At 47.8% G+C, this 19,561-nt stretch overlaps 1 protein-coding gene across 3 annotated transcripts in view; it reads right to left on the bottom strand.

The window, feature by feature from the left end:
- Nucleotides 1-531: 531 nt before the first annotated feature.
- PPP2R5C (protein phosphatase 2 regulatory subunit B'gamma) overlaps nt 532-19,561 on the bottom strand; it is a 117,674-nt gene continuing 98,644 nt past the window's right edge. For 2 of the 3 annotated variants that reach the window (XM_007455629.1, XM_007455628.1), the window contains exons 9-13: nt 15,987-16,157; nt 14,458-14,585; nt 13,645-13,746; nt 11,371-11,443; nt 532-663 (exon numbers count right to left, since the gene is read on the bottom strand). In XM_007455629.1, coding sequence (XP_007455691.1) covers nt 532-663; nt 11,371-11,443; nt 13,645-13,746; nt 14,458-14,585; nt 15,987-16,157 — 606 coding nt within the window. Of the gene's footprint in view, nt 664-5,929; nt 6,047-11,370; nt 11,444-13,644; nt 13,747-14,457; nt 14,586-15,986; nt 16,158-19,561 lie in introns of all 3 variants that reach the window. The other variant, XM_007455627.1, reaches the window with a different exon arrangement.

Raw genomic sequence — 19,561 nt, forward strand, 5'->3', positions numbered from 1 at the left:
ACTGTCGTGTCACTTTCCCAGTTGAGCGGTGTTGGAACGATGACAGCAAAGAACCACTTCAATGAGATTAAAAAACAAAAACAAACCAAAAAACCCCAGAAAGAAACTGCTGGCATTAACAATCACGTGGAAACAATCTCAAGGGTTGTAAAGTCTTAAAAAATAGGTAATACTTTTTTAAAGTGCTCCTTTGATTTGAAAAACATTGATATTATCATTGGACCACCTATCTTAAATGATCGCAAATTCCATTTGGGGAGAACGTGAAGATGATGACTAGGGTGCTTTCCTTAGCTCTGATTTTGGAAAACCGGCTTACTTGGGACCGTGCAAGGGACACCATGGGCGGCATGTGGCCCTGGGTGGTCACCATTGTTTGAACTCCTAGTCTCGAGCTGAGGCGGAAGGATGTTATTGCCTACAGAACGGGGTTGGTGAAAGCCTTGACTTGAGGGTAACTGACTTGTATGGCACACAGAGCGTGTACTTCCTACAGACCGGAGCAGGGCTGGCGCCCGCACGGCGTCACAACTAGCGCCCGTCCTGGGGGACCAGCTCGTCAGCACGGCCGTGGGCCTCCAGGGCGCTCTTGGTGTGCAGGTCCTGGGGCAGCTCGGACTTGCGGCGCACCAGGGTCCGGTCTTTCTTCAGGTCCTTCTGTGCCTAGAATAAAAAAGCACGGCGTTGGCTACAGACCCAGCGACCCGGAAGTGTGCTCGCTCTGCACTGAGCCAGCAGTGCCCACGCTCAGCGCCTCCCTGGGGATTTGGAGCACACAAAGGGCAGGATGTCTCTTATTACCCTCATTAACCAAGAACGCCTCATTTATTAAAAGTAACCCACGGGCGGCGTGCATAATATTGGCATTGTGGTCTTCTAAAATGCGTAGTTTTGTACAGAGCATCGAGTACCGCTATTTTGCAAATTCACCAGTTTTAGTAAACCCCGTAAATGGTAAAATCTTCCTATTTCACAAAATGTTACCGAAGTCAATTTATGGCTATGTCCCTTCCAGAAGCATTTCAGGAAGTTGAAATTTCCCTTGGAGGTAAATAAAAAGAAAGAACGCATAACATATTTAAACTGGACTCGAAGCCAATAAATAACAGGTCTAAAACTTCTATCAAATTTGAAAAAAGATACTTAAAATGAGAGGTATTAAATGGGTCATGTAGGGGGAAAACCCCTCTAGAATTCACAAAAACTGTATTTAATTATTTGTATAAAATTTCCTAATAAGGGTAAGATATAAGACTCCCATCTCCATTCCATTTTTTCCCTAAAGTTAGGACATTTTGGTTTTACTCAACAAAACAAAACGAAAACAAACACCCCAAAACAGAAAAACCCTACATGAATCCCTTTTTGCATGGGGATTTAGAGATCTGTGTCTGCAAAGAAAGGGCAGGGCTGATATGGGGCGTTTATACACCCAAAGTGTCCATTTCCACGCAGAATAGTTAAACAAGCTATTTGGTTTTGGAGCAGGGCCATTGCATCAATAGCAGTATCTTTGAAACAAAACAACAAGCCACCTAAATCACCTAGACACAATGTATGTACCAGGAAGCTGCCAGTGCATGAGGAACTTTAACCAGAACCACGTCTTCCTTTCCGTTTAGTGTCTCCAGCAAAGGGGAGATTATATTTAAAGAGAAGTTATGTTTGTGGTGGTGGTCAAACACCTACCAGAAGAAAACCTGTATTAAGTCAATCACTTGACAACAGAAAGAACGTATCCCTAACCACTCCTCACAGCACCCAGCTTGCCAACATCGGTGGTACGACATGCAAAGTGTAATTCTCTTTGCGTTAATGAAATAGCCAAGGCCTTGCAGACGCCATACATGAAAAGTGCACACTTTTGCAGAGCTAATGTTTCTTAGGGTTCTTTGCAAATTTATCTCTGACAACCTCAATAATATCAAGGTTTGTAAGGAATTTCCCACGCCATCATTTTAGGATTATTTCTAGAACTGTTATTTGAATATTAACGTTCATTTATGGCAAAGGCAGGAATTCTGGATTTTTTTCTCCTGGGAACTAGTGTAAGATGCCTTCAGGACAACCCCGCATGTCAGGAGACTGTGGAGGCTCCTCCGTCCCCGAGGGACTGCCTGTCACGGTCACAGTCCTTGTAAGAGTGGTCTCATCTGTGGAGCGTGTTTGCCTTCGACCCATGCAAAACTCAGAGGGAAATTCTACCCTGAATTTTATGTCCGTTCCAGGTGGAGCTGGAAAACAAAGCAAAGCGAAGCAAAACAAAATCAGGCCTTTCAGATACGTGAAATATTTAATAAATGCTGCAACAGGCATCCCAAAGAGAAGAAACATTTTGATAGAAAATGCCTGGAACCAATAAATGCAAATTGAGAAGGCAAACATGACCCCGGAAGCTTCTGGAAGGACAGAGAATGTGATGGACCCATCTGAGCCTTTCTGCATAGCCATTTAAAACCAGTGTGTAAAGCAGAGAGCAATTTCACAAGCGACAAGGCGGGGAAAAAAATCAGAAAAAGGGGAGGCAGGAGAGTGGGACATCATGCAGACGGTCCCCCTAGACGAGTGACACTGGTGGAGGGATGTGTGGGCCGAGCATGCTGTTGACGGTGGGCAGACAAGACAGACGGACACGGCTGCCCCAGACGCCCCTACGGAGGCGCAAGCCGGAGAGAAACGGCCTCTGTCTGCAGCAAAATGGCAGCGCTGAAAGGCTAAATCTATACAGTAAATGGGAAAACAACATCGGGGTGGGTCATACAGAAGAGTGCACGTTTTATTACTGAATTTAGGACAGAACTCATCAAAAATCTCTCGAGGGACCAGATTTCTTTGTCTTCACCATCACAAGCTGGAATGACAGGGGAAAAAGGGAAAACACTTCACGTACATAACATTGTCAGTGCTTTTCCTAAATATAAAAGCCTTAAATACACTTCTACGTACTGAGTAAGGAATACCTTCACTTCCCACCTTCCGTCTTTCTACACCTTCCTTAACTGCATGGTTGACACTGCTTTCCTCCCGACCGACTGTTAAAAATGAGAATTGTAAAACATTTTAAATGTCTCTGATATAAATGTCATTCACATGAACTTTACTAGTGTATTTTGGAGGTTCTATATAGGGTTACACAATTTTCTCAAAAGAAACCCAAATCATGGTTCCGACAGGTAAATATATAATTGAATTCCTCCACAAAATTCCAACCAAGTACATTCCATTAGCATTAGGGTCTCCTCTCCTGATTCTCCGGCAACACTGTCATTTACCTCACATGCATCCTGAGCCCACATTCGAAACATTTCAAAGAAATGCGGGATTATCTTGATATTTGGGGGAAATTCAATTGACCCATAGAAATCTACAGTAAGTCTTGAAATTGGGTCGTTAGTCTTCCAACTTTATTCTTTGTTCAGAGTTATTTTGGCTATTCTAGGTCCTTTGCATTTCCATATGAATTTCAGAATTAACTGGTCTATGTCTTTAAAAAAAAGAAAAGCGCCTGTTGGGATTCTGACTGGATTGCGTCAATTTTGGGGGAGAACTGACGTCTTAATAAGCATGGAGTCTTCCAACCCAGGAATGTGATCTGTAGAAATCTAAAGGTTATGGGTAGGGGGATAATTTTTGTAAGAATGTCAATTACACAGAAAACTCAGCCATACAGTCTAATTTCAAAAGTCATGAAAACAAACCAGCAAACTGAAAGAGTTCTCCAAGCAATGTCCTGTCTACACATGGTGTCTCAGAACTAATGAGTAGATGACTACAGAGGCTGCTTCCTTCATGACTCCTGCAGGGAAGGAGACACGCCCTCCTCCAAGGGCCGCTGGAAGATCGGCCACCACGGAGATACCAGAGCTGACTTTCAAAGGCAGTCTTACTCAAGATGAGAATGCTATTTTAATTTGCGTTCTTCATCTCCTACAGAGTAGGCCCTAAATCAGAAGCCATAGGTCCATAGATTATGTAATTATGTAATACGTTCATTACATTTTGGGCATAGTTTATTCTTTTCCTAGCTTTAATTATCAAGTCAAAGGATGTACCTACCAAAAAGAAAAATCCTCCAACCCTAAAAATATTTAATGTGTAAAGACTGGCTTGTAAGACATCAGTTTCCTTTTCTACGTTGTATGGCCTGAGTGACCTAAAGACTAATATGTGGTCACAAACCCACGGGCAGGCTTGCTGGTATCAGGGACCCTGATTTTGATTTCCTCTGACCGCCTTCAGTAACGAGGCCAGTGTTCACGTCTTTTAGCCCACCTGAAGCCAAAAAACCAAAATGGTAATCAACGAGGTGGCCTCAAATTCCTTTCCAAGTTTAAAAAAAAATTAAGAAGTAGGAAAATTAACACCCCAGAGAGAGAGGAAAAGATAAGGATTTTCATGTTTTTTATTCAATCTGTTCACTGCTAAGAATATTGCGAGGAAATTATGGAATCCAACTGGATGAAGTAAAAAACGAGTTACTGATGTTCTTGCACTGTATGTTTAGTGTTTGCGTCCACCTGCTTTTATCTTAACCTAAGGCCAAGAACTAGCCGGGCAGGAAGAGGCAAGGATGGGCCAGTGCAGGTGCTTTACTCTGGAAGCACCAAGAAAAAGGCATCTGGCCTGGCGCTGCCTGGTCGGAAAACGATGCCAGCCACATATGTAATTCCAGATTTTCTAGTAGCCACATTGAAAAAGTGAAAAGCAACTGATGAAATTTATTTTAACAATATTTTAAAAATTTAACCCAGTATATCCAAAATACTATCATTTCAACATGTTATCAGTAACAGAAAATTATGAGGGAGATGTTTCTAGGTCCTTTCCTCACACTAAGCCTGGGAGTTCCCGTGTGTGTTTTGGGCCGCAGCACAGCTCAGTGCAGACGGCCACATGTCACGTGTGCCTCAGGGCTGCCGTGTTGGGCAGTGCAGTCTGCATGGTCTAGAGCCTGTGCTCTTGGTAATGCCTGATCCTGTCTGATCAGGTGGGGAATACAATTTACTTGAGTTAAAAACAAGTAGGTTAAAAAAAAACCCTCTCTGTCTGAGCTCAGAATGACACTATCATCTAGAAACCATCTGCATTCAGTATGCAGTATAATTTTAGCCCAACTTGTTACTTTTCAGAATTGTAGTGCTGGATGTCTTTAGGAATTCTTAGCTCAAAGGGGATTAAAGTTTCAGAGTCAGAAAGGGCCATATCCCCAAATCCAGTTAGCACTTTATCAACTGCAAGGATTGAGAACAGGAGATACAATCAGAGACCTACAGCAACTGCGAGGCTCCTTATACGTGGGAACTCCACCCACTACCCTCTTTAAAGCCTAAATCGCAAAGGTTCCCCATTTAGTGACAGGGGCCTTTCTTTGGATCGGTGGTGATCTAAATATGCATCTCCACAAAGTGGAAACAAAACCACTTGAGTGTGGGTATTGCATGAGGGTCCTGACAGAGCCCTGACCCTGGCACAGGCCTGCGAGGCAGCGTGACCCTGCTGTTGACAGGATGAGGGCTCTGCCTGATGTCCTGGGGCCCGGGGGCCGGCAGTAACTGTGGAGAAGTAAGAGGGGCGCCTCTGGGCCAGAGCAGAAGTCGCAAGGGGGCAGAGGGAGCAGAGGGGGAAGACATCACCACAAACCTTTGAGTCTTTGCTCTCGTTAACATTTGACTGCAGTGAAGAATAGGGATTATTACTGTTAGAGTAAATGAAGAAACACATTTCAGGCACATACTTAATCCTTAAAAGCTGTTTCTACTAATCTGATCTAAGCTATGTGGATGAAAGGTTTCCTGTAAGATTACCACCATGGAATTTTTCACTTTAGCTTACACAGGAGGCACTGCTGTCTATCACATCACTAAAATCACAGGCACGTCTTAAGCAAGTCTCTAAGGAGCGCACCCAGCTTAGCTCTGTGCACTTTTACCTGGCGAGCCTCTTCGTTCACTGTCTTTCTCAGCATCTGCACATCTTCAAATAAAGGCCCATCTGTCTCCACTGCCACCGGAAGGCTCATGGTGCTCGCTTGACTACACACTGCGTACTGCAATGCAAAGCGCGGAGTCACTCTCGGTCAGGTCAGCGCTCAGGGCTCGGCTCCAGGGCTCCTGGCCCAGGCCAGCCCCCCGAGGCCCCTCCTGAAGGGAGCCCACGTGCCGGGAATTGCTCCGTGCGCGGCCTACACCTGCAGCGCCTGGGCCCCGGGCGTCGCGTCATTTCAGACTGTCCCAGCCCCTTGCTGGGCAACGCCCTGCCCTGGAGCCTCCGGCCTGCTGACTCTCCGTGAGCCTGGCTCTGATCACGGGACGCTTCCCGCGGAAACCTCCACCTCCAGCCCCCAACCTCTGCACACAGCCTTGCCCTCCTGTATCTGCCCCCTCGCTCCTGGTCACCTTCTCGGCCTTTTCCAGACTTGCCTAAACCCCATCGCCGCTCACACCCTTTTACTCACAGCCTCTCTGCTCTCCCCCCAAACGACACAACCCCAATCGGCCCCACAACTCGCACCTCACTCTGCAACCCCGTGGCCGGCCCTGCGGGAGGCCTGGTATGCCCACGTGTCAGTGGGGTCCCCTTGGCTCTGCTCCTGTTCCCCACAGGGCGCCCTGGGACTCCACTCTCTTTGGGGTCTGGGCCAAGTCAGGCTCTGCTGTGAGCAGGACGGGTTTCTGACTTTGTTTCCGTGAGTGGGACGTGGGGATGAGATCACTTCGGGGGTGGCTGTGACGGCGCGGGTGAGCTAAGGCACACGGAAGGCCCTGACTGTCCTCAGCATTTGGCGGCCACTCTCTGTGCGTCTGCCGTGAGCTGCGTGCTATTCCAAGCTCAGCCTGTAAAGTGTCTGCTATGATCCCACTTGGCTGATGGGAACGCTGAGGTACCTACGCTAACCGCGGGGCCCCAGGCCAGTGAAGGGGAAGCTGGGGTTCCGAGCCACAGCCTCGCACCCCTTCCCCAACGCCCTGTGCCCGGCTCGTGCCCTCCTGGCCACAGCGAGCCCCTCTGCCTGGGCTGGGGACCCGGCACCCACCCCTACGCCCCCGCCTGGCTCACCACCTCCCTCCTGCCAGGGGGGCGAGCGACCAGGAGGGCCGCTCAGCTCTCAGCAGCCCCTCCTCCCCCCAACCCCTCGGCTCACCCGCGCGGCTCTGGGCCTCGCCTCTCCGACGGGACGCCGGGCACCAGGCTGTGGGTGACCGCTCTGTGGCCACGCGGGGGCCACAGTCATCCCTGAAGCTGCCCCTCCCTGCCTGTGGTGCCGGCCGCCCCCCGCTCCTCTGTCACTGCTGGGAAGACAGTCTGTGCCCCTCCTCACGCCCCGAGGGTCTCGCTGACCCTCGCCTGCGCCCCCCGACCCCCCCACCGGCCCCCGTGGCCGCCTGGCCCAGCCTCTCCACCACCCTGGGAAACGCGCCGCTCCCTCGCGGGAGCCACACACTTGGCTCCGTTTCCTCCACCCGATGGGCACCCAGGCCCCCGCGGCGCCCTGTGCCTGCCGCCCCCGTCAGCCCCGTCCAGCAGCGGCATCTCCGCACGTTTCCCCAGGAGCCCCCGAGGGTCCGGAAGAGCTTCCTGAGCGCAAGCCTGCCGAGGCCACTGGCTCTGGATGACACTGTGACACCTGCACACTGTTTTGGGCATAAAATCCACGGGTCCTGCCCCCTCTCCAGCTTTGTCCGACACAGATCACACCCACCCTTCTCCATGAGTGACGCTCCGTCTATGAGCAGCTCGGTTTCCCAGTCGCCCCTTCCCCTGCCTTGAGCCCCCGGCTGGTTAAGCCCCTTAGGTGAGCCTCTAAGAGGCTGGCTCCACCTCCAGGGGGCCCAGCACTCTTGGGGGCTAAGGTCCTGGCGCCGTGGGGACGCCTCGCCGTGGCCACCCTACCCTCCAGCCTTCCTTTATGTGTCTCTCTAAAGGCGCGACCAGGCCTCTCGCCAGCATCGCCAGTACAACCCGCAGCGTGTGCTATCATCCGACCGCCCAGAACGGATTCTCTTTGCTTCCATCCTGGCTCCCCTCCTTGACACCTGGGGCCGTGTCTCACTTCTCATTTTTGTATCCTGGGAAAGCGCATTTGGGACACGCAGCTGGCACCCATCTGCCCAGAGAGGTGGTGACCTGTTGGGCGCAGGGAGCTGGGGTCTGCACGGTGCCTTGCCCCCTGGGGCTCAGCTGGGCGGGGCAGACAGAGCAGAGACACTGCAGTGCTCGGGCGGTGGTGCGGGGATTTTCGGCTTTGGCCACGCCAAGAGGACACCAGCACTCTACACGGACCCTGCCAGCGGCCGTGCCTACAGCAGTGCGGGCTCCGAGGCCCTGCTGGGGCTCAGGGCAAGGAAAAGTACGCACAAGGATGCTACAAAATGCCTATAGGAAATCGATGTCACTAGCTGGCTCGGGGGCAGAGGATTCTCACTAGGAATAAAAACCTTCCCGAGGCTGAAGTTCCTGACAGGTGAAATAAGGAAGGCACGTTTCCCCAGAGAGGCTCATCTCCCAAAGGAAAGGCAGGCAACCAGACTCTGTGCCCTGGGTCTCCTATGGCGTCATCTTGTCATTGCAAAGGGGCAGAAACACTGAGCCAGAGCCACACTTAAAATTCACAGAAGTGCCTTGTCTTCATTTCACATGATCCCCACAAAAGGGAGACAGGAGTAAAACTGTTATATGGCCTCTTTTGGTGGACTAGGAAAAGCATATTTATGTTAGAAATCTTCACTATGTTAGAAATCTTCACTATTAAAATCTTCACTTGAAAAAAATTAAATCATATTAAACATTAAATTAAAAAATTAAATCACATTTTTAAATCACATTAAAAAATGAAAACGCCACCACTGCTAAAACAGACACAACCCAAACCCTGAAGGACCAAAGCTTTCCAAATCCCAACCAGCCTAAACGGGGACCTGCTTTCACATCTCCAAGCAGATGAAAGACTTAGCCTGTGAAAACACAAGGGTCAGCATCAGGAAGACTTCTAGGTACACGCCAGTGAGCAGAGTGAGGGACTGGGAACCCACCTAAAATAAGGAAGCTATTAAGTCATTTCTCAAAACGGCAGATTTGAGATGGGGAATCGGGCTTCAAAAACCCACCTACATGTTTTCGTTACGGAAGTGGCACGCAAGCTGTATTACCCACAGCACTATTTACTTTTTGCTGCTGTTGTAAATGGCAAGCAACGACTACAATTTAGAAAGGACTCGAGAGAGAGTGAACAGCGGGTACCAAGGCCCTCATTTCCAGCTTTGAGATATTAGCCCACGAAGACTTTCCGTTTCAGACACTGCTCGGTGGACTGGAGCATGCGGACAGGACCTGCTGGGGTGTGGTCACAGGCGGTTTTCACACGCAGACGCGAGCAGGATGGCGCTCAGGTCAGAGTGCCACAGCACAACGTAGGGGTGAGCGCAGGCAAAGCCCACCGCGCTCAGGCTGTTGCCCGAGACATTTTAAAACAGAGCAGCCAAAGGAATAAAAATGTGATGTAAGAACACTTAGGAAAAGTTCAGAAAAAGAGAAATGAGGACAATATATATTTTAGAAGGAACGTCTGTTACAGCACAGCAGTGAAACCAGGCCACCTTTGCTAATAGAATCACAGCCAGCTCTTCGTTTGTAATATAAGGCTTTATGTGATTTTCTGAGATTATTCCTATTTTCCAGGTAAAATAAATAAAATCAGACCCTCTGATCTGTAGAGTTTACATGTTTTTCAAGGGTGTTGATCTCAAGGGTGTGTGTGACGGAGTCCTTGACGACCCTGATTGGGATCCATCTGCCCTCGGCATGGGGCTGTCTGGACAAAGCAAGACGGCCTGGGCCCCGTCAGGCAGGGTCCATCCACCCACACTGCCCCAGACGTATGCTTTTACTGTGTCTTACAACAAACGTCAGTCAGTATTTTAACCTCACGTTCAACATAAATTCTATTCTTAAAAGTACATACCCAGGGGCTTCCCTGGTGGCGCAGTGGTTGAGAGTCCGCCTGCCGATGCAAGGGGACACGGGTTCGTGCCCCGTTCCGGGAAGATCCCACATGCCGCGGAGCGGCTAGGCCCGTGAGCCGTGGCCGCTGAGCCTGTGCGTCCGGAGCCTGCGTGTCCGGAGCCTGTGCTCCGCAACCGGAGAGGCCACAACAGGAAGAGGCCCGCGTGCCGCAAAAAAAAAAAAAAAAAGTACATACCCATAGCTATCTACCTAAATTAGCTACTACACAGTTTCACATGCTATTTTCACATAAAATAGCATTTCTGTGTAAGAGCATGGAATAAAAGTCGTTAGAAAAACGCCAGTTACTTGTTTCAGGTGGCATCAAGGACATACGCTTAAGGATGTCATTCAATTTTCCTATGGTTTGTGTCTTGATTATAGTTTTATCAGAGGGAATACAAGTCAGTATGTTGTTATATAGATAAAGTACATACTTTTAACTCTGTATTCATGTATCACTTTTTATTAAACATCAGAGAGACTGAAAACCCACATAGCAACTGAGATAATAATGATTTATGCATACCTCTCACCAAAGAAAATAAATAGATAGCTTGTAATCTGGTTCACCGCATTGAACCTTTCAGGATTTTAGGGGTAGCCGAGCAGTTTTCCTCAGAAAGTAAAATATTTTCTGGGGAGCTAAGGACAGCCTGAGAATTCTTAGCGTGGCAAATGATTTTCAGTGATAATCGGACAGGCACATAGCATCAGAAAGAACGTCTGTCGGGACAGGGCTCCAACCCCCAGCCCCCGGGGGTCAGCCCGAGGTAATGCATCGGGGGACACTGCTTCAGTGCTGGCAGTTCCAGAAGACACGTCATTGGCGCCCACCTGCCAGGGCGTGCTGGGATGGGAGAAAGGATTAGCGGCTAAGATGACGGAAGTCGGTCAACTTTTAACAAGAAAGGCTCAGCCTGCAGAAACCTCATTTTAGGAAAGAGGACATTGACTTCATACTTAATCTATTTCAAATCTAATTTCTTTTCCTTTAGAATTAATTTGATATTAAAAAGAAAGGAAAATATTGTTTGAACTACAGCATCTATGACATTTGAGAAAGCAAATTACAATCCTGGCCCAAAACAGAGCTTGTATCCTGACTTTCTTTTTACCACAGTATATTCATAAGGTTCATATGCTATTTAAAAAGCATAATAAAAAAAATGTCAATTCTGTGGTAAAAACCTTTGTGGGGCAAAATAAGTACTTGTACAAAGTTGAAAAGTATTTTTATTGCAGATATTTTCATATACAGTGTTAGTGAAATTGACTTCCCTCCCCTCTCACGATGAATCCACACTCCTATCTCATAAAAACATTCAAGTTACACCCTGGACGTTTTCATGTTACTCTCTTTTTTAGTACCTGGGGGTTTGCTTTGGCTAGGTTTTCTATTTTAACCCATGCTTCTTCTCGTTCTTTCATTTTTAGCTTCTCTCTGAAAAATAGTAAAATGTCATTGGTGTTAGAGAAAAGAATCAAATTCAAGAGAGAAAACGTTAAGGGGGAACGTGGCCAGCAACACAACACCTATTCCCCTTTGTCACTGTCTGGTATTATTCCACGTACGTCACAGTGGTGACCACAAGGTACATAATGGGAAAAACAAAGAAACTGGGCTGAGAGGAAAAGTGTTAAAAATATAAATACACCAAAATTTTAACATGTCTAAGAATTTAAGCTCTTAGAAACGCTTGCACAAGCACATCTATGTCTCCTTCCCTCCCCTTGTTTTGTCGCTTCATCACAGGACATGTATGATTTTGGTGAGAAGCTTACATACCCATGAAAAGTGAGACCACACCTTAGTGTGAAGGAACCAGGTGAAGACGTCCTTACAGAGGCACAGCCTGTAGATCCACACCAACAAGGCACATGACCTTCAGTACATTACTTATCATGGGACCAACTCTTTTTTTTTTTAATCTAGAAAATGTGCTACATCATCTTTAAGGTCCCTTTCAGAAATGTGATGTTCCATGAAAGAGGATGTGCCGTTAGAAAAGCCCTGATGTTCACATATTTCACACCTGAACACTGCGTTCAGCTGAGGCAGGAATGGGCCGGGCAGCCTGTAGGTTTAAAGAGCCCACAGCCGGGGCTTCCCTGGTGGCGCAGTGCTTGAGAGTCCGCCTGCCGATGCAGGAGACGCGGGTTCGTGCCCCGTTTTGGGAAGATCCCACATGCCGCGGAGCGGCTGGGCCCGTGAGCCATGGCCACTGAGCCTGCGCTCCGCAAATGGGAGAGGCCACAACAGTGAGAGGCCCGCATAACGCAAGGAAAAAAAAAAAAAAAAAAAAGAGCCCACAGCCGGTTCCTTGTGCCCCTTCCTGCTTCATTTGTCATTGTCCCTCACACATTATGTCTTACTCATTTGTATTTTGCTGTCTTTCTCTTTCCACACCACCCAGAATGTAAACTCCGTAAGGGCAAGGGTCTTTGTTTGTTTTATTCACTGCTGTGTTGCCAGAACCCATAACAGGGCCTTGCACATAGGTAAACACATACTGTCTAAGGAAAGAACATGGCACTTCGTTATATATGTACTGTAATTGCAATTACATTCATTCAAAGTCTATCTACCTTGGCTTCAAGTGACAAAGAATCAGATCTGCTCACAGTCCACACCTGACTCTGAGGATGTGATTTTGATAATTAATGAATCATACTGTTACGAGCATAGCCTAGGGACAGAGTCATCTAGCCCAGCGGTCCCCAACATTTTTGGCACCAGGGACCGGATTCGTGGAAGACAATTTTCCCACGGACTTGGGGGTTGGGGAGGGGATGCTTCAGCTGGGAATGTGAGCAATGGGGAGCGGTGGGGAGCGATGGGGAGCGGCGGGGAGCAGTGGGGAGCGGTGGGGAGCGATGGGGAGCGATGGGGAGTGGCAGAGGAAGCTCCTCTCGCCCGCTGCTCACCTCCCGCTGTGCGGCCTGGTTCCTAACCGGGGTTGGGGACCCCTGATCTAGCCTGTCCCCGGAAAGATGTGGGTTCTGAAGTCCTCACAGCATGAGAGCAGGGCCCTGATTTTGTGAGGGACTCTGGCACTAGATTCCAGAGAACGCCCGAATTTATGGAGATCAACAAATTAGAATAAAGCTACGCTGGATGAAGATTCCTGCTCTTTCATATAAACCTTACAGGATACAGTTCAAATTCCTGCCTGACAAACATGAAAAATTACTACACATTATTGCCTTTAGGTGTCCCCTGAGAAGAGCAAAGACCCTGAAAGTTAAATTCGTGACTATACATGCACTTTTTGCAATGATTAAACTAGTAGTGTAATGGAGAGAACAGCTAACATTTTTTTTTTTTTTTTTTTTCTCTGCGCTGTGTGGCTTGCAGGGTCTTAGTTCTCCGAACAGGGATTGAACCTGGGGCCACCGCACTGAAAGTGCGGAGTCCTAACCACTGGACTGCCATGGAATTCCCAGAGAATAGCTAACTTTAAACATGTTTTCTTTGAAAATAAGTTATCATAACAAAGTTTTAATTTGCTTTTCAAGTACAAAAGGGCTGATTTTGCTTTAAAGTGAAGAATAACTTTTTAGGACAAACTAATGGGAGAGGTTTGTTCAGGATTAAGAAAAAAAAAATCCTTGAAGGAATAACTTTTGAAAGGAGCAACTTACTTCAGTTTCTCTGCTTTAAACTGCTGGGTGCAGTCATCAAATAGTTTTTGGTTCATCTCCATGAAGAGTTTCAGCGCGTTGTATATCAAGCCGTGTATTGTCCTGTGATGAAAGCTGCGTGTTGAAACTCAGAATGCTTCACCTTTTTTGATCTGTCTCCCTTCCCTCCTCTACCACAGACTATTTCCTCTCCCAGCTTATCAGCCCATCTCAATGGCCCACATTTCACAAGTACCAGTTCAGTAGAGATGATGACATGGATGACATGGCATCCATACTGACTGCTAAGGTCTCGGGAGATGACCACTGAGTAAATCAGTGTGTTCATCCTCAGCAAGTGAGAGAACAAAGGAGAGAAGCAGGGGCAGATGTCAAGATTCCTAGCGGTGTTTAGGTTACCTGCTCTTCTCTCTGGCTCCCCAGGGTGAGTGCCAGCAGGGCTCTGGGGCCCCCGAGTGTGGGGTGGCCACTGTGCCCCTGCAGGGACTGAGCCCTGAGGTTGTGACAATCTTTAACTGTTCCGGAGGGAACTTAAGAGGCGGCCCGGAAGATGCTGCTCCCGACCCCACCCGGGATGAGATGGGGGGTGGGGAGTGAGGCAATACGCCCTACGTGGGCTCGGCACGGGGATAAGGACGTGAACGGAAGGCCAAGATACAGCCCACACTTCTGCTCGATTACAGCCCACGAAGAAGTCAGCATCTTGTTTTTTAACTGATAGTCAGACTTGGATTCAATCATAATTGCAGTATCAGCAAAATATGCAAAATGAAAGAATGGCCACAGATCTGACGGCAGCCAGCTCTCTCTTACTTGTTCCAGTGGGTCTTTGAGTTGCGGTACAAGGATGGAAACATGATGGGCAGAATCTTTGCTGCATTGTCACTGATGAGACTCATGATGTACTCGTTATTCCAGTAATACAGCGCTCGCTCTGCCACCTGAAAGACGGAGGGCATGACTGTTGTTTTTGATGATTAAAGTGTTCTATTACATATGTAAATAGCAAAATGAATTATATTGGATTGGAAAATTATTATTTCTACAAATTAAAATACTCTATAGACTGTAATCCTGAAGAGCCTTCAACAGAGAGGCAGATGATTTCCTGTCTGTCAAGATCACTGTCACTCATTTTTTCATGAGTTCAATGAACATTTCTGCTAGACATGGGCTAGATGCCGAGGAGACAAGTCAAACGAGTTCATTTTACCTATCCGTCAGCCATCCACCACCCATCTATTACGCGTCTACACCACGGGCAGTGCCGTCTGGCACTGAGGACTCTGCAGTGAACCATGTGAGGCAGAAATCCTTGCTTTCGTGGAGCTTGCGTTCTATGGGGGTAAACAAACGATGGGCGAATTGTCTGACTTACTAGAAGTGTTAAGTCGTGTGGCGAACAGCAGCAGGGGAGGGCAGGGAGTGCTGGCGTGTGTGCGGAAACGCGGCTTCCGCTTAAAATGGGTGGTGGTGGAGCCTGTCCCTGCAGAGGCACTTGAGGGAGGGGATGTGAGATGACAGCAGGGAGGGCAGCAAGGTAACACGGGAGGGGCGGAGGCCACCGAGGCGGCCAGTTCTGAAACCGCCGGCAACGCAGACATGGATGTCAGCTGTGCTGACACATCTCCCCTCTCCCGCTGGGCTGCCGACTCCCTGGTGACTGTGAGGTTTTGCTCCTTTTGTGCCTAGATTTCTACCTTGTTCACGATGAGTTCACGACAAATACCGTCTCAACGATACAAAAAGATGGGGTCCCCAATATGTTAAAAGGAGGCAGACAGGCTGGAAAAGCCACTGGGGATGATGACCTTTGAAAGGGGCTTGGAAGGCGTGAGGAGGAAATCAGGAAAAGGGGGAAGTGGCATGACCGAGGCACCTCTCACACAGGAGTGTGGAAGGTACAAAAATCAGAACCATTACTGTTTTTTAAAGGGTAAAGGGACACAAACTCATATATGTCAGAAATGAAGGGCTCATGGAGGGAGGGAACGCAAAGCTAAACAGTTTTATATTCTCCATGAGCATCGATCACTGAAGTTGTGGCGAATAAGGTTGTGTGCGTTTGGGAACCCAGTGAACATAGAGCCAGAGGTCGTTTACAGAGAAGCTGTCTTTAATTACTCTTATTGAGAAACACGTTTTCAGTGACCAGGGGGGACGAGGTGCTAGAGTGTATTTTGTAGAGCTAAAGTCTCAGGATCTTACTCTGAAATACACTGAAGCAAAAGCTTGAATATTACCTTCAAATTACCCGAGAAGCAAAACATGACCAGCTACGCACTGCGACCTACCAGCTCCAAAGGGAAGTGACACGAGCCCACCGTCTCCGGGCCGCATACCTGAAAGTGGGGACTGGAGACACACTTGGCTAACTGCCGGAAGAGAGGCTCCATGATCTTCACAAACTCTGATGGTTCAATGACGTCTAGAATCTCTTCTAGTTCATTTAGGAACATGACTTCTTTTGGGCTGTGAGTCTTTGGCCAGTACTTGAGAAGTGCCATCACCACCTACAGAAGAGACAACACACAGTGTGACGCCCTCTGTTTCTTCAGTAAGGTGTCCCCTCTGCAAAGCCACAAGATGAGGTGGTGCTTTTTTCCTTGTAGAAGGAACAGTGATTGATTCAGTAAATCAGAATGGAGGTTTTTTATAATTAGAGAGGTAGGTCTAATTTTATATACTTCAGAATCACAGTTTTAATTTATGTGAACCACTCTGATTAACTACCATCTCAGTGTCAGATCCTTAAAAAAAAAAAAAAAAAAAGAGGCAGGTAGGAGAGTTCAGAGAGAACAAGACCAGTGGAGAAACACAGAGCATGTGAATTCATATATATATCTTAGTGTGGAGACATATACACAGAGGCACAATTGGTTTCTCTCTCAAATTAACTGACTGTTCACATACATTTGTACACAAACATACATACATAGTGTGTATACACAGTGTTTTCAGTCACGCTAAAACACATCGGAAAGAGAGATGTCAAGCACTGATGTTAGCAAGCCCTCTGTGTGTGGCCACGGGCTGGTGCCCACCCCTCGGTGCCCCACAGCCCTCAACAAAGACTGGGGGCAGGAAGACCCTCGCCCTGGGACTGCTGAGAAGACTGGCCGCAGCGAGTGGGTGGCAGCCTGGCCTTGGCTGGGGCCCCACCCAGAGCAGGCCTGTGAAGCCGCTCCATGCGAGGCACGTCCAGTCGGGCGGCAGCAGCCTCCCGGTTGGTGAGTGTTGGGCACTGTGTTCCCTGCCCATCAGACAGGCAGTTTCTGCCGGGCAACCTTTCTGTTATCGTGTTCGTGCAGTTCCCAAATTTCCTACCAGTAAAGGTTCTTCACCCAAAATATCAGATTTGGAATGCAGATTAACAATACCCCTAAGAGTTTAGCTACCTAATAATACCCCTAAGAATTTAGCTACCTAAAATAGTACAGTGAACCAAAACACTTATGTACGTATATGTAAAGCACATATACATACTTGCACACCTAACTGTACAACTGCAACCTGTTACTTAAAGCAGCTGTTTAGCCTTATCACAGCGATTTCTGGACCCGTCATCCCGGCCCCCGGCCTCAGGACTGCTGTGAAAATCACTGCAAATGCTCATGCTTTCAGATTGGCTGGTGGTTTCCATTCACTAGTCATTTCTGGCTCTGCAGATCATGCCAACTGTGCTCACAGGCCAGCCTGTGAGTCCTCACCGCAGTTAAAAACAAGGGGCTTTTCAACAACATTCATTTAGGACAATTCTATTTTATGCTTTTGACCTTCAGGCTCCTGGATAATCTTTTATATTTTTACACTTTATAAAACTCCAAAATTTACTTTAAAAGTGCTCCTAGTTTTGAAGTCTGACGTAAAAATTTATGACACAATTGTCTTTAAAGAGAGATTATTGGACTTCCCTGGTGGCGCAGTGGTTAAGAATCCGCCTGCCAAAGCAGGGGACATGGGTTCAAGCCCCAGTCTGGGAAGATCCCACATGCCGCGGAGCAACTAAGCCCGTGTGCCACAGCTACTGAGCCTGCGCGCCACAACTACTGAGCCCGCGTGCTGCAACTACTGAAGTCCACGCGCCTAGAGCCTGTGCTCTGCAACAAGAGAAGCCACCGCCATGAGAAGCCTGCGCACTGCAACGAAGAGTAGCCACCGCTCAGCGCGACTAGAGAAAGCCCATGAGCAGCAACGAAGACCCAACGCAGCCAAAAAATAAATAAATTAATTAATTAAAAAAAAATAGAGATTATTTTAAAAAATGCATCACTTAATGATTTTCCTACTTTTTGCGCAAAACCATTTAACAGATGTTTGCGTACCTATTATACTCTGTGTATTGGCATCACTTTTAAGAACACAGCAGACGCAAATCACTTCACAAATCCACCATTCCTTGTCATTTGGCAAATGGAATTTTATTAGGAGAAATACATTAAGCTGTGAACTACAGGACACAACTGATTTAGCTGTTCGATGTCTCTGGAAAAGGTATTATTTCTGGAATCAGAGGTATATGCTGGGCTTACTTTTCACACTATTTGGAATGACCTATGACCAATACCCAACGTTTCAGCCGCTTCCGAGGGTGCCTGCGTTTTGCAGAGCGGGAGTCTGCTCGGGGAATGCTACTCCGAGCCAACAATGGCTGCTTGCTGCTGGGCGCACTTCAGGATTGAGCTTTCCTGGGGAAACCCAATGGGCGGCCTGCTCCCGGGGCGTGGGGGAGGGGGTGGCTAGGGAAGGCAGGCGAGCCTGGAGTCCCAGGGAGCCCCTCTCCTGTCCTGGAACACCAGGGAAAAGGCCACAGAGTAAAACTCAATCAGCCTCAAGAGACAGGTGGGTGGAAAAGTGTTCGACGTGCCCAGAAAGCTCTTGGGCACTGTACAAAGTTTACAAATAAAAATATTAGTTACAGATTACAGACAGGAGCAACAAACGTCTTTTAAACGGATCAGACTTTAAAAATTCCTGAGCTTGGACACACACAGACTTCGGGGTGCCACAGGTGCAGGACCATGAGACGCACACGTATGCCGACTGCCCTTCCCAGCACCTTCACGAGAGTTTACACCTTCATCTAATTACCTACATGCTTTCCATGCTGAAGTAAGACAAAATGGGCTTTGTATTGTCATAATACGTGAAATTTCAAAGGAAGGAATTTACTGAGGCGAGGCTCTGAACGTTTTTAATGTGCAGCAAATTCATCTGCTTTCTGTAATCCCGAGTGCACTTATGTTATCTCTGCTGCAGGAGATTAAGAGATGAAGTGGTTCTGGGTGGAAATACTGGGGGCTGGGCGTAGGGGGCTTGGGGTAGCTTTGTGCTCGCGCCGAGTCAGAGTTTTCTATCTACCACTTAAGATGGAAGGACCCCACCGAAGCCAGCACATCATCTCCTGCCTTCTTGCAGCCAACCGCAGTTAAAAGCCCTCACTCCTGCAAAGCTGTATTAGCGTTATTAGTGGGAATTTATAAACTTGATCAGCTTTCACATTACTTTCAGGTGGAAGACAGAAGAGGGTGGGATGCGCACGCTAAGTCTTGCTGGAGCAGGATTAGGACCAGGTTCTGACAGACGGGGCCGGGGGACCGGGGCCTGCAGGGAGTGGGCTCGGTGCGGGGGGCACCCTTAGGCCGTGAGAAATGTGGGGTAACGTTCGGTGAATTCTTTAGCCACTAGAGAGTATGAGAAATACGCACAGAGAAAAATCATCGCAGAAAACTGCATACTCTTTCTCTCCTTATTTTTGAAGTAGGAAAAGGGCAGGGTATATGTTAGGATTTCTTCACATGGTACTTTAGTTTGGAGAAGACCATCAAATACAGATAGGAATAAGGATGTGTCACCACTGAAGAAAAATATTAAAGAGGGCTTTTAAAATTATCAGTGCCATCTCATTTTTCTTTCC

Source organism: Lipotes vexillifer, unplaced genomic scaffold, assembly GCF_000442215.2.
Source record: "Lipotes vexillifer unplaced genomic scaffold, Lipotes_vexillifer_v1.1 scaffold584, whole genome shotgun sequence".
Taxonomy (NCBI): Eukaryota; Metazoa; Chordata; class Mammalia; order Artiodactyla; family Lipotidae; genus Lipotes; species Lipotes vexillifer.